The sequence below is a fragment of the Chelon labrosus genome (genome assembly GCF_963514085.1).
Source record: "Chelon labrosus genome assembly, chromosome: 16".
NCBI lineage: Eukaryota > Metazoa > Chordata > Actinopteri > Mugiliformes > Mugilidae > Chelon > Chelon labrosus.
The window spans coordinates 7972400-7993675 of NC_140349.1; the positions used below are offsets into that span (position 1 = coordinate 7972400).

Below are 21276 nucleotides of genomic sequence, written 5' to 3' on the forward strand. Positions count from 1 at the left end.
TGTCCGTGTCGTCTGTGTCTGGGCCTTTAGAGGAGGGCTGGTATCGATCACATCGTCTCATTCTGAGGCAAGGGAGCAAATAAGTACATCTCCCAACTTCTCAAAGTATTAGACTGAGCCAGATTTCACATTAATATAAGTTCCGCATGAAACACAGCAACACTATCCAGATGTAGAAACTCTCCTGCATAGTGTGCCGTGCCTGCAGAGCATTCAATGGACAATAAATCCAAAATCGCTGCCTACTAGTAATAATAAGTGTTCCAAAGTAGATGGTGCATTGCTTACTTAATGAGAAGTTTATGAATCAAAAAATCAGTGCAACGTGGTGTCGGTCACTACTATTGTTTTGCGGCTAGCTGATAAAACACTGGATCAGTTTCAACACCTGTCCCGTGGCTGTTTCTGGGCTCTGAGTGAAACACTGTTTCTACAATGGATCGATAAACCCCCGCATGTTTAATCATCATTGCATTAACCTATGATGCAGCGTGGCAGTGAAGGCACTCTCGAGGGAAGTCGCATTTTATGGCACGCTAACCTTGTTACTCCTTCTGTCTCATCTGCTGCAGCCGCTCTGTAGTAAACCGATAGCTGCAGCGATGAGAAAAACAGAGAGTCATTACCTAATCCATCTCTTTTTCTTCTCTCCGGCTCTGTCGCCTTCACTTAGTGGCTCTCTGTTACATTACACACGGAAAACTGTGACGCACTAAACCACCACTAAACCACTGGACCTTGTTCTCCGTCGGACACAGAGATAAAAAATGGCTGCGTAGAGACACTCACGCCTCCAGGGGATTAAAGAAAAAAAAAAAAAAGACTGTACCCTGTGGAGTATGGATTGCATCGGAGGGTGGGTGCCTCCATACAGTATATCACAGGACATTTATTGGCTCCATGGATTCCCTTGAGTTCATCAGGCTCCAGAGGAGGAGGAAGGAGTGCAGAGACCGAATATAGATTCACTCTACCACCGTCTGCTGAGCAGGCCTGGCCACTCCATCAGCCCAGACCCTATTAGAGGCCATGATGGAGTGTGACAGAGTGTGTGTAAGTGCTTGGATGTGCATAGTAAGCGAGTAGAGGCAGGATGGGTTAAGGGTGTGTAATGCATTGGGGATGTGCAAAAACATTCCTGCTGCAACCACTTTTGTCTATACCGATTGTCTAAAAGATTGAAGCTATCCAGGTTTTCTTGAAAAAGCAAAAAATCGGCACTTGCATCGGTGCTATCGACGAAGTTTTGACACATTGCCACAAACTTTTGTGCAATTTTGACCACTTTTGACTTTGAATAAGTGCCACGCGTCGGTTACAGGTGTGGCAAGGCAGGGAAATTGCATAAAAAGAAAAGAAAAATGAGCACAAGTGCAGAGAGGAGGACACCGGCGTAATCTACTTTTTGAGGTGAATATATAACCAAGACCGTTCTCATACGCCGAACCTGATCACATTACTGCAAAATAAATTCTGGATATAAAAGTCACAAGAGAGAGTGGAAAGCGAGACGACAAAGAAAGGGAAAAGATGTGAACCGTGTGAAGGCTCATCCTATAATAAGAGAAGGAAGGTCACCACGCAGAGAAAGAGAAAGAGCAAGAGCGCTCTGGTTACTGGCTGCCAGTGGACAGGGAGAGAGAGAGAGAGACACTGAGAGTGATGACCAGGGGACAGCTGGAGACAGAAGCAAGCCATGGGTGCGCAGCCCACTGCTGGCTGGGCGCACGCCGAGAAATATGAGCAGGGACGGTGTGTGTGACCGCATGTATCTTGTGTTGAGGGAAGAGCGGGCAGGAGACAGGAAAGAGTGTGAGGGGTATGTATGCGTGTAATCTCCTGCTTGGCACTGGGTGAAAGGTTGGGAGAGACACTGAATGCCACTACCGGACGGTTAGAGGTCATCATAGTAGATGCCGACAGCGAGCTAATAGCAGTAATGTTGTGAACATATCATGGCTGCAAATAAATACACCAGGCTAAAAATGACTCACCTCGGGAAATAGCCTACATCATTTGGTAGGCCGTCAACATTCATAGTTCCCAGATGATGTATCCTACTTGCTTCGGGGATTCCCTGACTTTCTCCATGGTGCCACTAGCAGGCTGACATTTGTGTTTTTGTTGGACATATCTCATGAATTAATACGGATTGTCCTGAAATTTTGAGATGGATGTGACCCACTAGCATTTAGCCTCTGCTTGATACTCACACAGAAGCTCCAACATATTGGTTATTTGACTGGGGTTTTAACCATTTAGGCACTGGATACATACAGTTTGAGGAAGCCTTACAATTTTACTATTCGGTTGCAATTGTTTAGCTTTATTTTGATATTTTTCTCAGCTTTATTAGTGCTAATTAACCAAAACTAACAGGCTATCATATTGCGCTGATAGACATGTTTTCTTGATGTTAGCATGTAGAGTTAATGCTAGCATACTAACACGATAAACATGTTTCCTGCTAAACACAAATCTGTTTGTTTTGTAGTATAACATGTAGCATACTGCAGTTAGCATATTACTCTGTGAACAGTTTAATGATGATTAGCTAGCATACTTAGTCTTCATGTGGCAAAACATGTTTAGTGCAAAATATCAGTGTGTTAGTTTTGAGCATGTATCTTTTTGATGCAGTGTTTAGTACTAACTAGCTAATGCTAGCGTATTAATATGGTAAACATGTTTCCTGCTAAACCACAGCGTGTTCGTTTTGTAGCTATGACATGTAGCACATTGCTTTTAGTATACTGCTCTGTGAACAATACTGCTAATTAGCTACTAAGCTAATATGGCAAACATGGTAAACATGTTTAGCACTAAGCATCAATAGGTTAGTTTTGAGCATGTAGCTCCTTGAAGTCAGCACATACCTCAGTGTAGTGTTTAGTGCTAATTAGCAATAGCATTTTAATATTAATAGACAAACATACACATAGAAACACAGTAAACTGGAGCATGTTGATGTCAGCATATTGCTCAGTTCAGTGTTTCAATGTTTTTGCTAATTAGCTAATGCTAGCATGCTTATTTACTGAACAATAAGGCAAACATGGTAAATATGTGAGCCACAGTCATGCTAACCATTGCATGTAGACTTCTAATTTATTTATTTTTTATCACTTTGTGAGAGGCAGGGTGCACCATGAATACGTCATCTATCGCGGGGCCAAACAGAAAGACAAACAACCCTTCACACTCAATTTAGTATCACCAATTAACCTAACAAGCATTTCTTTGGACTGTAGGAGGAAGTCAGAGAATAACATAGCTATAGCTGTGGGAGAAAAGCCATGCAGGTACAGGGATAACATGCAAACTTAGCACAGAAAGGCACCAGCCAGCCGGTGAGTTCAAACCCAGAACCTTCTTCCAGAGAGGCATCAGTGCTCATGTGCCTAAGAATTACAATGCATTTTACCCCCCCCCCCCACCTGACTTGACACACCTGCTTGCTGATGAACGAAGATGCGCACAAGCGGCTTTATCATTAAGAGAACGGGCAATAGCATTTTGAACTTAATATGCTTAATGGTGTGTATAATGTAAAGGAAATGAGGACTGAAATGAGCGGCAGGTTGGAAGGAGTCAGAGGCCTGCTGTAGTGTGAAAGAGCTCTGTGTGCTGAGGTTTTAATCTGGAGAGGAGGCTTTTGGGTTGAGCGGGCGGAGGCAACCTAAAGTCCATTTTTCACACGGCACGCAGACCTGACGGAGTGTGTATATTGGGTGCAGTACCATTTGGAGGAAAGCTGTTTTGTAGCGTGCTGTAGGTGAGTGTTCAGAGTAGTAGGCCATACATCACAGACTCTGAAGTGCAACTGTGGCTCGCAGTTTGTGTCTATGGTGCAGTTTCGGAGAGGCTACAGCGGAGGAAAGACATTTCTAGAGCAACTAAGGGCAAGTTTTCACTCTCTCTCCCTCAACTTGTTTCTCATTCATCAAAGGTGATGAGGAGGAAGACAGGCGAGCGGTTCGGAGCGGCCTCAGCATGGCTATCATTAAATAAGAGTTCAACACCCGAACTCATGAGTAATTCATGATCATCTACACATTCTTCATCTGCTAGGTAGCAGAATAAAAGCCCTTATCTGGGACACACATACTCTATTGTCTGCTGTTGGGCTTGGCAACAGTAACACACACAAACACACACCAGTGCATGTACTTTCCAATCAGGGAAGAATGTATTACTTTGCAAAAAAAAAGTCAAGCGAACAGGTGAGACTCTTGAAAAGTTTAATTACTTTTTCTCAACCCTGCAATTTAACAGACCTCTCAGCCTAATTTTGTCACCAGTAATGCCCACTTTGTGCAGTTTAAGCAGTGGTTTCTACCCTTTGTCTGATCAGCAGGATTGGACAAAGAGGGGTTGGTTAAATAGCACAATAGCAGGACTTTAGTAGGTCCAAAGACTCTCTGTCATTGCATAAGTCAAGAGTTTAAGAGAAATACTGTCTGCTCATCTGTTCCAAGCAGCGATTTCCAAATTTTAAAAAGTACCCAATGTGTTCCTTTAATACGAGAAAGTGAAGTCCAGGACAGAACGTATTCTTTAGATAATGTCATGAAAGGCAGTTCAGAATCCAATAAAGTCTGTGAACAGTCTGTTATCTACATCTAATGCCAGTTCAAACAACTAACACGGCGATGAAGTGGAACTGAACTATTTGCTGAGGGAGAAAAGTAGAAGACAGCCTCTACGTGAGCTGTCAGTCCAAACAGAGTCTGAGTAAGTACACTTAGAACCGAAGAAGAACGAACGCAAGCATGAAAAAAGTTTAAGATATTGCTTATTTTTGAGACGGAGCGTACGAGGCAGGTTTCGTTTGCGCAGGGTCAGACCAAAAGGGCCATCTACTTTTCAAGGAGCAGGAGCGATAATTAAGGAGAACGTCTTGTACCGAGAAGCTGCTGCAAGTGGACGGCAACACTTCTTGTGAGAGAACTCTATGTTTGCAATTGTTGCTGGAAGAAAAGAAGAGCATTTTTGTCTGCACTACCCACACACACAATGTTGCAGAGAAGTAAGCTGAGTTTTCCTAACACTTATAATGCGATGTGGAAATTAGAGATATCTTAAGCGCATCCTAGGGCAGTCGAGGCAGGATTTAAAGGTTGTGACACACCAAGTAGATGATTGGTCGTTTGCCAGTGTCTATGGCCCTAGCTTTGGTGGTATGTCCCGCACCATTGACACTGGCCGGACCTCTGTAGGTGTTTCAGCATGTTAAATTGGCAGAGAAACAAGTCGGACAGAGAGAGTTTTTATCACTCTGACTTAGTCACTGCGGTGTGTTCAGGTGCAACCTTTCGGTCCAGACACATGCAACCTGAGTTAGCATCACAGTTAGCCTTCGTTGCTTCTAGTTCTCCAAATTCAGGTTGGTGTGTTCAAACCTTTAATGGTCAGCATCAACCAGTCCTGTCCTAACATAAAGAGTAGATATGGAGTCAAAACCTACCAGCTAAACATTTATTCTGTTAATTCAGTGAGTAGGCCTCATATTTAATTACCGCTGCATATATCTCGTTCTATATTTAATAAGCACACAATGCAACAAATACTCAGAAAAGGATGGGGTGAAATAATTAAGCAGTTCCATGGAATGTCATGAAATATTTAGCATAAAACATGATGGAGTTTGTTGGACGCCCCCCATCATCCAAATCCCTGTTTAGCCCCAATACCCCACTGTGTTATTAAAAGACGAGATACATAGATCATTTTAATGCTGATAGTGCAGCATGTATTAGTGAGTCCTTTGAACCCTCCAGTGGTTCGGGATTATCACTGTGTATCAGTCATTCATCTCAAGACCAGCCAATAGGAGCCCCGCGCCCTACATCAAAGACGTGGAGGGAAAAAAAAAAAAGAAAAAGAAGAAGCCGTTATTAAAAAGCCTTTTCATCTTATTGCTAACTTACACTACACAATATTTTCTGACCTAATTTTGCACCAGATATCTCAGGCAATTTAGGAGTCCTGCGAGGAAGTGCTTGAAAAGATCTTCGGTATGTGTTTGGGACGGCTTAATTGCAGCAAAACTGGTCTGAGTGCCGTGTGTCTGTAAGTAATGATTTGCCTGCTTGCTTCTTCTTACATTAATGATTTGAACTTCTAAACCCCAGCTCTTTCTGCGTATCTTTTTTTTAAATTTTATTTTATTTTCTGGTGAGGTTGAGCGGCTTTTATAGCATATTTTTAAAAGTTAATTAGCCGTAAACAAATCTCTCCAACAATACGGCAGAATCTCTCAAACCTCAGGAAAGACAGAAACAGAGATATCGCTAATCACTCATCTTCCTCGCTTCCATAATTACGCCGCCACAGACTCTCGCAGCATGTGGCTCTGGGTCCGCAGGTCAAACAGACGCTATCAGAAAACAGTAAACAAGTGGAAATCAGGCCACTGAGCCGAGGGTCGACTCCTTAACTGCATAAGGATTGAGAAATGTCTCCCTCCATGTCTCTCCTTCTCCCTCTCTCCCTCTTTCTCTCTCCTAACTGCGTTGTCATTGTCATAGCTTTTACGCTCCAGTTGGCCTGGACAAAAGAGTGCGCGGTCGCCAGAGGCTTTTCCTGCTATGATCGCAGTGGTGTTAGATGGGGTTGATAAAGAGCCCGATTAGGGCGCTGAATGGGCACCCATTAAGAGGACATCTACACTAGTGAGGTAGCCCCGGGGCCAAACGGCCTTCCTAAGGAACCTGATAGGCACCTGGCTGACTGGGCCCCACCCCCACTGCCAGCACACACACACGATTAATACTGGACTTTTAAAGTAAAAACAAAATACGAATAGCTCTGCTTATGGAGAAATTAGGAGTTGATAGTCAAAAAAATGCACGCTTTGCCCAAAAATTGGTCCTAATCCATTGTTCGCACACCAAACCATCAAACCAACACATCACAAGATCACATAAAAAGCCCACAAACATTTATGTGCAGAAACTTTGTACTGGCAAAGCTAGAAGGAAGCTAACCGTACAAGACAATTAAAAGCAGTGTCATCGGCATAGATGTGGAGTTAGTGAAACCTACATGCAGATAAGCTTGGTGATATCTGGACACACAAATCCAATCTCTAGGATTGCCTACAGTTTGAATAAAGCCTGTCAAGCCTATCAAGCAAAGTCAGGTAATTGACATTATTTTCCACAGATATGAAGTCTCAGAAGACAAAAGTTATGTTTCTTTTTAAAAGGTTTCTGCTTACACTTTTATTCCCAACTGGAGATATAATTTTCAAAGAGGCTAATGTTTCCGTCTCCAAGCCATTATCGCTTCCCCAAAGCCAAATCCTATTAAATATGGCTTTGGTTAACCCTCCGCTCCAAACTATTTCTGCAATAAAAAATTTTTTTAAAAATGTTCTGTCAAAACTACAGTCGTAACTTTGAGCCAAACCTCCCACATTATCAGAGAGAAACAGAGCCCCTGCTGTAACTGCACAGCCCCACTTATCCAGTCTACCTGGATTAAACGTCCTTTGGAATAAACCGAGATTAACCCCGCCGCCATTTCTCAAGAGTCGTGGTTTGTGACTGTGAGACCTCTGAGCTACTGCTGCTTCTTCCCTGGGACGGTCAGTTGAAAACAGATGTATGTTTTTTAAACCATCCCTGTTTTCACGTATGCCTGTAATAAGGGAACGCGGCGAGGTCAAGCAACAGACAGAGGATATTACAGGTAAGGTGATCTCCTCCGAAGCATCTGGACTGTGTTTGTTGTACAATATGACTAGAATTTATGATTTGAAGGGTTTGAAGACGACCAGCTGCCTCTATTGGCATGCCAAATGTTTTATGGTAAAATTAGATACAAAAGGAATGGATTCTTACACAATTATTACTGGCATATTAGTAATTGTCCTGGGTCTGATTTTAGCAGAGGTAGCATATAGGACAAAACTCTTGTGTAATCCCTTTCTTGGTCCAAAATGGCAATCCTTTGCAGAGCTTTGCAGATGCACATCTACTGGAACAAGTGTAGCCTACATGTGTCTCTCGTAAAGGCTGTGACTGTAATGGATAGTACTCGACAAAAAAACTAGTTTGTAGTGAATGGTTGCCATTTTTATATGTTGTTCCTTCAGGGTTCAACGCAACCTTTCAACCAATCTGCTTTCCACCCATGTACTGTGTTGTCACCCAGGGACAATGTGCTGATGGCTTGTTCAAAAAACTGCATGCAAGCGTGTCTTCGTAGCCTTTATGTTGGAAATTCTCGTAACCCTACACTACGCCAACCAAGGAGCAACCTCGGAGGCTAAAAAAACTGCAGTTCCTTGAATGGCCTCTTGAGGCTGACCACAAAATCGAGACCTCAGTGTCAAAGTGCCCAACTTAACGTATATATAGCCTGGTAAAAAAAAAACTAAAAAAAAAACTGTTTTGTTCTCTATAGCTAATTTGCCCATTCATGACAACTGTTTTTACATAGCCCTCCTGTTAAATGTATATCAAGACTTAAAGTTGTACATAATTTAGGGCGTGACTGCTTCGAGTGACAGGTGGGTGCTCTTGAAGGTTTGCGACAGACAAATCCAATATGGCGACGGCCAGAGCCACCCACACCGAGCTTCAAAACTGCTTTTAAGGAATCCTATGGGTCATCCACAGTAAAACACCAACCTGGAACCAATAATTGGATTTAATAAGATGCCACATATAAAGTTCTGTCTTTACCAATGGTAATTTAATAATTTATCAATGCCTTTTCTATGGATAGATCCACATTACTATGCATTTTTGCTTTGTGTCAGTTAGTTTGAAGACAAATGACGCCACTCTCGTATCTGTCTGTCAAATATATGTAAATTTAACGCCGGCAGCAGGTTGAATTGGCTGAGAACAAAGACTAGAAACAGGGGGAAACATTACCCTTGCTCTTGTCCAACGATAACGCAATCTCCTTATCAGCATTTCTCAAGCACACAAATTAACGTGTCATGTCTTGTTTGTTTGTTCTGGTTCAGATTTACTCAAAGGAATTTTCCGCAAGGAGAAAACCAAAAAGGCATGGCAAATAATTTGGAAAACATTAGTAGAGCCTGTAAATGGTTCATTATTGGAAATACAAACAGGTGATCAACTTCTCTGCTGGCTTATACAAACTTGTTTGAGTGCAACTGAGGTCAACACTCTTGATTTGTCACTTCTCAGGGCGTGGATGAGATAAAACCTCACCAGGTCACTCACTAGAAGACCTTTCCTCTTCTAACCTTCCGCATGCTGTCCAACTCATCAAAACATGCACATGACGGGGGTGGGGTGGGGTACATGGTGTCAGAGCTGGAATGCATAGATTAGCAAGTGAGAGCAAAGAGGGGACTGTTTGCCGGAGTTTGTGAGCGTGCATATGTGCGTTCATGTGCATGTAACTAACACAATGGCGTGCGAGACAATTGTGTAACATACGGACACAGCTGCGCTGTCAAAAAAGTTTGCCTTCTTGGAGAAGCGGGATCTGGTCATAAATTATGTATACTGTAGCTCGGAAGGATGGTAGGCGGCTCGCAGTCATCTGGAGGAGGATTGTGTAGTATACAGTATGTAAAAAGTGAGAGGAGTTGTGCAGCAGATACAGGCCAACAAACATGTGATTCAGAGACAGAAATCTGAAAAATGCTTTCATGGGCATGTTACTCTGCACCCATGTCACAATTTGTCAGTCACAGTAATTAGATGTACAACTGGGATTAAAATTAAGATCTCCCAATTGTTAAGTAAATCCTGGGTGGGGCAGATACATCGACTGTTGGGGTGGTTGCTTTTTCTGACTCTTGTTTGCATATGAAAAACACGGCTGTAGTTTTCCAGTGTTGGTGCAGCGATGAGCTGTTGCGACCTGGACTGACTCACGTCGTGGTGCGGCTTGGTGACACTCAAGCTTTAGCTGGTGTGGCAGCGTAACCAAGCTTTTGTCACATTAAATGCCCCCAGAAAACCTAATTATAACCTACTCTGCAAAAACGTCAGACTTACGAGAAACTCACACTGAAATAGCAGCATTTAGGAAATGGGAGGCCTCGGGTTTTCGGGAGCAGAAGTTGAGAGAAACAATGAGGGCATGAAGACCGGACCACAAACATGTCAAGAGAAATGACGAGCAATAACAAGGATGAAATGTTTTATTTCTTCTAGACTGTGGAATGAAAGCTGTGGTTTTTTCAGCCTTTTCAGATGAGCAGACTGCTGAGCTGCAGTGGAAGCCTCAGAGAAATTGTAAACCTCTGCCAACGCCGAGCCTTCTTCCAAGTGAATATCACAGCCAAAGACATCATTCCCATCAAATGAAGTAAAGTTAGATTTTGTGGCCTTGCAAGCACACCTTTTAGGTTTCAGATCAAGTTTCTCCCTCTGCGATAGTTGCGGTTTAAACTAATAATCATCATCGAAAGTCTAATATTTCTTGAGGGCCAGATTCAAGACCTTGCAAATTATTCCTTGGCCAAAGGCGTTATTTGTCCTGGAGAATTCCTGAAAGACAGATTGCAGTGGATGTTAGAATATATTATAGAAATAAACCTAAAACTGTGGTCTGGATGTTAAAACGTTTCCATTAATAATGATTCAAAATGGATTCGACTGCGTTTCCTTGAACCCTACGGACCGTGTTTAACCTCCTTGAGATCATTCATTGGTTTCGGCAAATGAAAGAAATCGACCTCACGTAATAACTGAGTTGGAGATCGTCTAAACAACCAAAGGGATGACAAATGCAGAAGTGAGGACAAAAAAGATTAAACCAGCACTGAGTGATTTTCACTCGAGACTCCAAGCTGCAATACTCGCTCTACTTTTAGCTCCAGTTTGGCCTCCACCTATGCCAAAGGAAAAAATATCTGTTTGTTTAGCTTCTAAATGCTCGAGTATGTTCGCTAGCTTGTCGCTAACTTTGTCTAAAGCTTGTTACGTACTCTGCGAGCAGTGAGAAATTTGTTCTTGTTCTCTGAGGTGAGCAAGCACAAGAACAAGAAATTTGTTCTTGATCTCTGAGGTGAGCAAGTATAAGAACAAAGCTCGTTCTGGCCATGTCATTCACGAGAAACTCAAGTGCCGAACTCCGGGGAAGTCCTTATAGGCCCCCCCCACTGCAGTATACGTTACACGTGCTTAGCATTGTGGGAGATGCGGGAGATGGACGACGAGAGGCACTGTTCTTATTATTTTCGATTTTCGAATGTCGGCTAGTCATTTTGACGACCCTGTCCGTCGGATTTTAAGCTGTTCATTCAGCATGCACCCACACACAGTATGCCAGCTTCTACCCAGGAGAAATTAGCGGTCGCACTGTGAATATTAGCATCTGAGAGCTCACAGCTAGTGGCCGCTAGCATAGCCGCTTTCCCGCATTAACCACTCCCACTTCCAATTTCTGACCAATCACAGAATAGTTGCCAGACACCACCTGTTGATGTGTCGAGAACAAGCTGCGAGAACTCCCAAACAGATAGATAGATAGATAGATAGATAGATAGATAGATAGACAACTTTATCTATCTTTACGAGGGCTGTGAGAACAAATTTCTCAAACCAAACCAAAACAATGAGCTGAAAGGCAGTTTAAATCTCTGTTGAACTGAACTGAGCTTTCATATTTGTCATTGGTTAGAACAGTTTTAAGGAAGATAAAACCCCAGAGAATACATTGCCGGCAGGTTAATCACCAGCCCCAGATACAACCTTTGCTGCGCTCTGACTCGATAACTATAAATGGTCGTGCTCGACGAAAGCAGGGCGAAGCGGAGTGAAGTATAGAGGGAATGATGTGTGGGATTAGAGAGACGTGAGCTGAAGAGGAGGAAAAGAACGGAGGATGCGAGCGCACAAGTGCCAGAGAATCACAAGGCCGCCTCTCGTTTCCAAGTATTCTAAACAGAGACGGCAGAGATGGGCCGCACCAACCACGGAGACCACAGCGTCGGCCCTAATTACAGCGCTTCTTATTTGGTTTGCCAAAAAATCTCAAATCGCACACTCTCCTGTGTAGCGTTTTACAGATCCAGGCGCACACACATACACAAATTTAATCTAGGCTGTACGAATGTAGTAACTACGCAGCCTTTTTAATGTTTTGCCTGCAGCGAAACTGCTTTCCTTTCCAACGTTGATTCAAGTTTCATGCGCTACACTGAAATCCTCTCTACCGAAGGACTTCTTACTCTTAATACGTCCAGTTTAAATGTATTCCCCTCTAACTTTGCAGCAAATATACCATTAAACCCCTGCAGTGCTCCAGTTCTGTTTGGTGTGATTAGTATGCTGTATTCATCCTGAACTCTTACCCAGGTTTTAAAGTCTGATTGTTCACTCTCTCTCACTCTCTCTCCCTCTCTCAACAACCTTGAGTTTCTTCAAGGCCTTCGGTTTCCAGCTCACGCCCTTACACTCACTCCCCCACACAAGGTCATCTAAGACCAACAAAGAGGTTCGCAGCGATTACGCAACTCTCCCGGTCGCTTCAATCTCATCCTCTTCTTCTATCCGTCGACAAAGACACCTCAGTGTGGGCGCGAAGGGAACCTGAGAAACTTTCGCATTTCGTATGTCCGAGACATCCCTCCCTTTCTTCCGCCCCTTTCTGTTTTTCACACTCCTGCTCATTTACATTCACTGTACAATGCACGTTTCCCTTTCCCTTTCTTAGAGAACTCTCTAAAGCGGGGGGGGGGGGGGGAACTAGGCCATTAGGCTGCAGCGCTGCTTCTCGCTCGCTTCAAGTATCCCCTCTCTTCCAATTCCCTCTTTCTCTTCCCGCTTTGTCACCCTCCCTCCTGCCCTTTTTCCTTAACGTGCCTGCAGTATCCCTCAGCCGAGTCTTTATCGCATGACATTTTTCTTTTCTTCCTTTCTGCCTTGCTACGTCTTTGCCTTGGGTACCGCGGTGTCCTATCTCCAACTCGTCTCTTTTCTGTTTCATTCTGTTTTCCCTCCTATCATCTATAACCCATGCGCACACACACACACACACACACACACACACACACACACACACACACTACGTTACACACCAATTCAACGGACCCAAAAGAAAATATTTCCAGACGCTTTTTGTTCCTATTCAGATTTCTTGTTCCCTATGGCAGATTTTAATGGGATTTTTTTTAGGTACCATTTACCAACCATGCTGCAATTCAGAGAGTACAAATGTGTTAATAAAAATGTGGTATTTAAGCTAAAAAGAGCTTCTCTGCTAACAACCGTGGAGATAGTATCAGTGTTTCATTAAGGTAACTCATGGTATATGTATGATAGATAGATGGATAGATGGTTACTTTATTGATTCCCTAAGAGTCGTATGAATATATGTTTTATGTTTTTATGTTTTAATGGAGCCAGTGCTATGTTTTATTGTTGTATATCAATTGCTGTGTCATTTAATATGCTCATTTAATGTGTTTTTTTTTTAGCCACCATGTGCCTAATATAACATCTTGCCAATGGACTACAGTTGAAAATTAGCCTGCTGGCTAACACTGGCACATTTACAGAAATGTTGATTAATGTGCACTGTCCTTAAATAAATAAATGAAAATGAAATGAAGCCAAGCTAAAAGCATTATGTAGCTATTTTGCAGTCCCACAAAAAACATTGAACTAGTTTCTATATTGTTGATATGTACACCGATCATTCAGAACATTATGATCACCTTCCTAATATTGTGTAGGTCTCCCTTGTGCCTCCAAAACAGTTGTGACTCATCAGAGAATGGACATGGGCCTTCTGAGGGTGTCCTGTGGTGTCTGGTAACAGAATGTTGTTAGTGGGGGGCCTTTGGGTCCTTAGTGGGTCCTTGGATACTTGATCAGTTTGGGATCTAGTGAATTTGGAGGCCAGGCCAACACCTTGTGCTGTTCTTCATGTTTTTTTGAGTTGTTCCTAAACCGTTTTCTGTGCGCGTGCCTTCTCCTGTTCACTTTCAGTGGTCATAATGTTGTGGCTGATGGGTGTATAGTGTAAAAGTAACACTAGAAGGAGGAGCTGCTTTTCGAGAACCCTAAATATAAATCTGTGTCTGTGGATTCAAATGCAAATCTGTCAAAGATGACAGTTTGAAAATCCAATCGTCTGCTTTATTGCAGCAAAACTGGGGAAAATTAACCCGATCGTGAACCGAAGCAAGTGCACAGTTGGGGCGCCGCGGCCCGAGCTGTAAATTAAGTCGGCGTCATAAAAACCGCGCCCATGCACGAGCTTTATTTTGCCGCAAAGTCATAACATCGATAACAGCTTTAACCAGATTTGAATGGTAATACTATACGTACAGTTCTTACATCCTGGTGAACGCTGAACCTCTCGGTAGCGAAAAATACATCTTCCAGGGAGGTGTTGGCTGCTAAGTGGTGGTGTTTTTCAGTTTAAACGGATAATATTGACGTTGAGAAAATGTGTACTTTTAGTGAGAGTTAATTTAATTTTGAAAAACTGGGGGAAAAAGGTGGATGATAAGAGCTTACATTGCAAAAAGCTTTCTGATTTGTGCACTGATGTGGACGAGTGCATTTTAAAAACTCCGACGCCGTTCACAGTGTGGGAGCTTTGAGCACTGAGTTGCACACCAAACTCAATTTGCCGTGCTATACGAACGTACTGTATGTGTGGTGCCTCTGTCAGTTATGCACGTGGAAGTATAGCTGCAGATTGCAGTCTTGGGCCGTCTCTTATCATTTGCATCCCTATTCATTTTCTCCTCCTCCTCCTCCTCCTCCTCCTTCCTGTGCCTTTTGTCTGTTGCTCGCTCAGGTCGTTGGCTGTCCAGGTCCCTCAAGGCTAATCTGTTGGTGTACCAGATGCAAGCGCTCATTAACCTGGTGCCACCCTCTAAGAGCCTCATTGACCGCGACACGCAGGCTCATGCCCTGCGCCGCGTGGAAAACAAAAACACACGCCCGCTCGGTGACTATAATTAGTATTGTGCCGGATTGATTTAAATAAAATAAAATAAGAAGAGAAGGAGGATGAGTATAACAACAGCAGACGGATGAATGTGTTGCTGCATGGCGCAAACCTCACTCAGGCAGTTTGTTTATTTCCCTGTTCTTTTACTTTCATTCACTCCGATTCCACGCTTCTCATGTTCTCCTCGCAGAAATCCCCCTCTTCCTTCCCCGAAGAGAGATTCAAAGGATGCAAAAAAAAAAGAAGAGAGATGATCCCGCACCTTCCCTCCCTCCCTCCCTTCCTCCACATATCTCCTTCACACCTCTCTCTCCAAGGCTAAAAGCCTCCCGTTTCCTCCGTACAAAAGAGGAAAGAAAAAACCCTTACGCGCTACCACACAGGACCGCCCCACCTCCCCCCTGACTATCCTCCCCGTCCTACACACACACACACCCCCTGCCCACCCGGGTGCCTGTGGAATAAATGAGCTCATTCATACAGTTTTAAGCAGCTCCATCCCCACGCGGGCCGGCCCAATGTAAACAAGGCTATGGTATAGTCCACAGCCAGGAGAGGAGAGCGCGTGGATCAGAAGGGATATTTGAAAAACACATTCTGGAAACAGACCAGGCGTTAAAGTATGAGCCAGACTTTTAGGGATTAGTAACCCCCCCCCAAAAAAAATAACTTCTGAACACTTCCAATTATCCTCCTTTATTCGTTAACTGCTATTAGCATAAAGCCTCCCCTCTGAATTTTGCTTTGCCGTCCCGTCCTGTTAGCTGCAACGGGCCAAGCTTTTTGCTTCTCGCCCTCCTCCCTTCCGCCGAAATCCATCATCTCCTGTCCGCGAGTGTTCTGCACCATCAGACCACTGGTTTCTGTCTGCGAACGGACAGGCAGAGACTTTATAATGAGGAGCTCTGTCAGCACTTCGGCTTCGGAGACTTTTATTGCAAAGTGTAAGTTAAGCAAGTATGAGTGAAACGGAGGGACGTCGTGCTACGAGGCTGCAGAGTTCATCTTTATGTTATTACTACTATAAAGACCGGGAGCATGATGACATTTAAACAAACATTGGCTTACATACACCGATCAGGCATAAAATTATGGCCACCTTGCTAATATTGTGTAGATCTCCTGGTAAAAGGCAGTCCCTCTAGACCTCGACAATTTCCTTCATTCTCAGCCTTTGTCTATTGATCGTGCACCCCATATCCTCCACAGTGTAGTATATTCAGCAGGACTATACACCAATCAGGCATAACATATAACCACCTTCCTAATATTATGTAGGTCTCCCGTGTGCCTCCAAAACAGTTGTGACTCATCAGAGAATGGACATGGGCCTTCTGAGGGTGTCCTGTGGTGTCTGGTAACAGGATGTTGTTAGTGGGGGCCTTTGGGTCCTATGGGTTGAGGGGAGGGGCCGCATCATCCCACAGATACTTGATCAGTTTGGGATCTCGTGAATTTGGAGGCCAGGTCAACACCTTGTGCTGTTCTTCGTGTTTTTTTGAGTTGTTCCTAAAGCGTTTTTGTGTGTGTGCCTGTGTCAGGCTGCATCCTGCTGGGGATGGCTGCTGCCATCAAGGAGTGTCATTGCTATGGGGTGGGGGTGCCTGGTCTGGTCTAGGTGGGTGGTACATGAATGCCTGGTCCAAAAGTTTCCCAGCAGAACGTTGAATTGTCACAAGATGATCAATGATATTAATTTCTCCTATCAGTGGTTTTAATGTTGTGGCTGATTGGTGTAAATGATACATTGCATTCCCAATTACAACCAACACAAGTCGCTGACATAATAATATTGTCTGTAGCAACCCTGAAGTATTGTGTGATTAACAGTAATCCCCACCGGTGTTTCAGATCTAGACCCTCAGCACCGAGAGTCAGTCAACTATCTATTGTGTTCTCAGAAAGCAACAGTCAGCGACAAATCAGACAAATGAAATGCCAGAATGTTTGCGCACCATGTTTTTTTTTTAGTGACGTTACCACAAACTTGAATATCCAGAAAAATGACAATGAAAAGGTTTCTCTTTCGAGCGCGTTCGTCTATTTTTATCCGCCTGAGCTCTAATAAGCCGGGACGAGAAAAGCACTGGGAGTAAAAGACATGTTTACTGAGCTGCCGCAACATGCATTAGGCCGATGGGCGTGTTTCCGAAAGCTTTTCATTATTAACTCAACAATGGCACTCATACTTGAAAACCACCCAGTGAAACGACCCATGCAGGACACGGGGGCAGGAGGAGACGTATATAGATTATGTGGTATTATGCGCCTTTGTGCGACCTGTTTCCATACCCTTCCAAAGGTTGTATGCTAAACGTAATTGGTTTTAATAATACATCACTGTAGATTTTTTTGCTTGGATCTCATTTCTCAGCGTCTTTCGTCCACTCCGCCTCTTTGTATTGACTAAACTGGAAATGGCAGGTGTGGACAGTCTCCTTTAAGTCAAACTAAACCCAACAGCGTTTCATTTTCCCTTTGAGATAATAGAGATTTCGCAAAGCCATTCTTTGCGGCGACCTTTGCTTCGGTTCATTACACGGTGTAGTTTCAGCTGTGATTCATTTGCTGCAGCCATTGTTTTTTTTTCTTACCCTGCTAAACACGGCAATGCAAAGCAGAACAAACTGCTACTCTAATTTGTTCACCCACCGCACCCTAGGACCTATTTACACTCCAAACAACGAACTCGGTTAATGCGAGTTGAGCGCGTTGCAAACACCGTTTAATAGCGCTAATGCAACGACGGGAGGATCGCTGTGAACGGTGACCTGAATCTGAAATTTCCAGAGACGCCGGGCCTTGATCTCGGCGACAACTGCCAAACATCATAAACTCAAACAGTCCAATACTGTGCAGCCATAAAAGAGACAAAAATAACCAGTGGGAGACAAAAGCTGAAACTGACACTGCTTGTAGAAAGTCAGCGGCATCTAAAAGACCAATAAAACAGCATGTGAAGTTCAAATTAGAAGGCAAACGCGACATCACTGCTGTGTATTTCCTATTAAAAGAATGCGGCAAAAGCTTGTATAGTGCCACCAGTGACTCACACCTCATCACTCCCCTCCCCGCGGGCCATGTGACCCCTGTCTTACCTCTCGTATTCCAGGTTGTCATGGTCGCAGCGGGCGTCTTTGTGCTTCTCCCAGTCCTTGCCGTGGCGGCACGTCGTCAGCGACACGATGTCCTTCCCGTTGTGGATGTGGTGGAGCGCGTTCCTCGTGTCTGAGCCGATGCCCGTCAGATACCGCTTCCCCTTGAACATCAGCAGGTACTTCCTTCGCGGCGGGGTGGTGTTCCTCACCAGCCAGCCCCGCTCCCCGCCCTTCTGGGGGTGGTCCTTGGAGAAGAGCGGGATGGAGACGTCGAAGCCCGGCCTGAAGTGCTCCGTGTTGAGGCTGGCTTTGGCTAAGATGGCCTGACCGATGTTGAAGCCCAGGTCCTCTGTGTAGTTCGGCCACGTGCCCGAATACAAGTTGAAGATCAGGTGGTTGCGCCCGTCGTTCCACAGCGGGTAGCCTCGGATGCGCTCGTCCACGTTGGGCACAAACTGTCCTGACAGCTGGTCCCGATCTAAGGTGTCTATGCCGAGCACAAACAGGCACGCTTCACGGGGATCCGCAGTATAGTACCGCGACTCACCTATAGACGTCAGGATCTTCCTGTAGCTTTCCGAAACGCGATCGTTTTTCTCCGACGGATATATATACACCCTGAACCCTTCCCTTCCTCTGCGGCGACACCGGGAAAAGTCAAAACAGGTCTCCATTCGGCAGCGGCTGTCTTTATAGATGGCCGACCACGCCTGGCGCCGCTGCCGGGGCGACTCGGCCGTCCCGGGGTCGGTCTGGAGCTCATCCAGGTGGGCATAGCGGGGCAAGAAGGCGCGGTCGGTCCAGTTGGGCCACGGGCGCACCACCTCGCCCCTGTGGCGTGTCAGCAGCCGGAGCAGACGCAGCTGGACTCCTCCGCCCCAGTAAAAGAGGACCAGCCAGCAGCACGCACACAAGCCCAGCAAAACATACTTCTTACGTGCCTGCATGGGGGCCTGTCACAGTCTCTTTTTTCCGCTCTGTCTCTCTCTTTCTCACTCTCTTTATCGTCCTCTGTTATTCCTCTCCTCTGCCCCTCAGCTCTGTAGCCTCACAGGGGTTGGGGGACTGGCTTGTGACTTCTAACAAGGAGCTTCTAACGGGGGACAGTGTGTTAACAAGGACATCGCTGCCTCTGAGTGTGGCCCGGTCCACTCTGCCATTTAGAATGACGCAATTTGAGTTACTGAGATGTGCGTATTAGCCTGTCCGCGCTGTAGCATGCGCTGCCGCTTCTGCTGTGTGCATTTCTTCCGCTGTCCGGCGTGGCTGAGAGTGATGAAGGGTGATCTCGCCGCTCTCGCAGGCCAAGCTTGCTGCCTCATGGTGCCTGGCGCGACTGCCGTCTGCAGGGCCCCTCCTGGGGGAGAAGTAAACAAACAAGAGCACGCATCAGTACACAGGAAGAGTTGCAGCTAGCGCCGAGACGTGAGCTGGCGTTAGTCGCGCGGCCGCCGTCTCAGCAGATGCCATAACTGAGACTTTTTCATAGCCCAGTGGGCGTGCGCTGCGCAGATAGCTTTTCATTTCGGTTAACATATGTAATCTGCAGGCCCCATCACATTTAATACACACAAGCACACATATAATCAAATAGCACTGAAGTAGCACAGCTGGATAATGTTTCACAGGCAGCAGAGGATTTTAAGCTGTCAAAATCCCTCTTCAGCCGGAGCTCATGAGGGGAAATTGAGAAAAGACGACTCTCTCAAACAGGCGTCCCACCGTGATTAACCACACATCAAAACCATCTCTTCACGGAGTCTTTCTCTGGTTGCCTCTTCCCTACGAGCGACGATGCGCGGTGACTTCTGGGACACTGTCGGGTGAGTCGACCGGGCCAGATACAGTTGAGGTGCAGCGGAGGAGAAAACGAGAGCAAAGCATCTGAAGCTTGGAAACGCAGAGGGCTAACTGAAGGCTTTTTTTTGTCGCTTGTAACGGTTTTTCAGCCTCGTAACTTTGCCAGACATACCCCCGTAACTCCCCAGATTGTACAGTACACGTGTGTGCGGAGAACGCACCTCACACTGAAGGACAGTGTTCTTACTGCCAGCCGCCGCACAAAGGCAGCTTTCAGGTCTCACCTGGCCGCCCTCTCCCTCTATCCCTCTGTCCCCCTCTCTCTCTCTCTCTCTCAGCCTCTCATTCACATTCCTCCAGCAGAAGTTATGCTAGCCTTCTGTTCTGGCAAAACAAACGGCTTCACTGATGAAGTGGGTAATCAATGCAGCTTCTGATTTTTCAAGCTCCGAGGCAGAGAGGAAATAAGGAGTTATGCGTGATGTGCTTGAACTGCTCGACAAACACCCGCCGCCCGCTCGCATAAAAAGTCCAATCTGTCTGTGTGTGAGAGTGAAAGTGTACATGTTTTAAAGGAAATCAGTCTGTCTGGGAGTGTTTGTTTCTTTGCTTTCCGCTTTGATAGAGGAGTTTGTCCAAGGGTTAATTAAACTCGAGGGTTATTGAGTCGCACAAGAGGCATAAGTAAACTGAAATTCTAAATGTGGGCTCTTCCCTAGTGACAAAAACATGACGGTACGGTTTTTGTTTATTATCGTCGAACGATTAGTCCAACGAAAGATTAATCAATGGACGATTTGCAAGTATTTGTGTGTCATATTATTGTAAATGCAATAGATTTTAGTTTTAACCCTTTAAAATCCAATGTGTCGCCGGTGGCACGTTTGCACAAGCGCACTTTGGATTACCGTAATTATCAGAAAAAATTTCCAACGGTTTCTGAAAGCCGAGACACTACCCTTTACAGCCAATGTGGTGTCATTACGGTAATTTTATTCGTGCCTCTCGAAGGAGGTTATTACACTATTATAACATGTAGTAAATTGCAAATCACTTACAGAGATTGAAAGATCCAGATATTCTGAAAATTTACTGCAGAAAAAACTCAAAGAAAGCAGTAGTTGCAGTCCAACAAACATGCATTAATTAGAGCTGTCGCTTATTAATCAAAATTATAACTTCTGACACCAATGCCACTTATAATTGGAACAATAGCCTAATCAGAGTGAAAATACCTTGTGCAACTACCTCAGTCTGAACAGACTGGTCCAATATCTTTATCTTTTTTATTTCGTGCTTTAAAAAGATGAACAAAGTTGGAATCGATGTGCCACAGTTGTTTCTTTTTCTGCAGCATGAATCCACTTTCTGTTCCGATAGATGTTTTGGAGCATGTAAACACGTATATATCTTAACCTCATTTTATTCTGCGTCCACGTAAAGATTTTAAGTCGGAATCTTTGACCGG

The 21276-nt window shown here is 44.7% G+C and overlaps 1 protein-coding gene across 1 annotated transcript in view; it reads right to left on the minus strand.

The window, feature by feature from the left end:
• The window catches only part of ext1c (exostoses (multiple) 1c), an 85072-nt gene that overhangs the window by 53154 nt on the left and 10642 nt on the right, over window positions 1-21276 (minus strand). The window contains exon 2 of the mRNA XM_084563489.1: window positions 18009-19365. Coding sequence (XP_084419615.1) covers window positions 18009-18955 — 947 coding nt within the window. The 5' untranslated portion in view covers window positions 18956-19365. The remainder of the gene's footprint in view (window positions 1-18008; window positions 19366-21276) is intronic.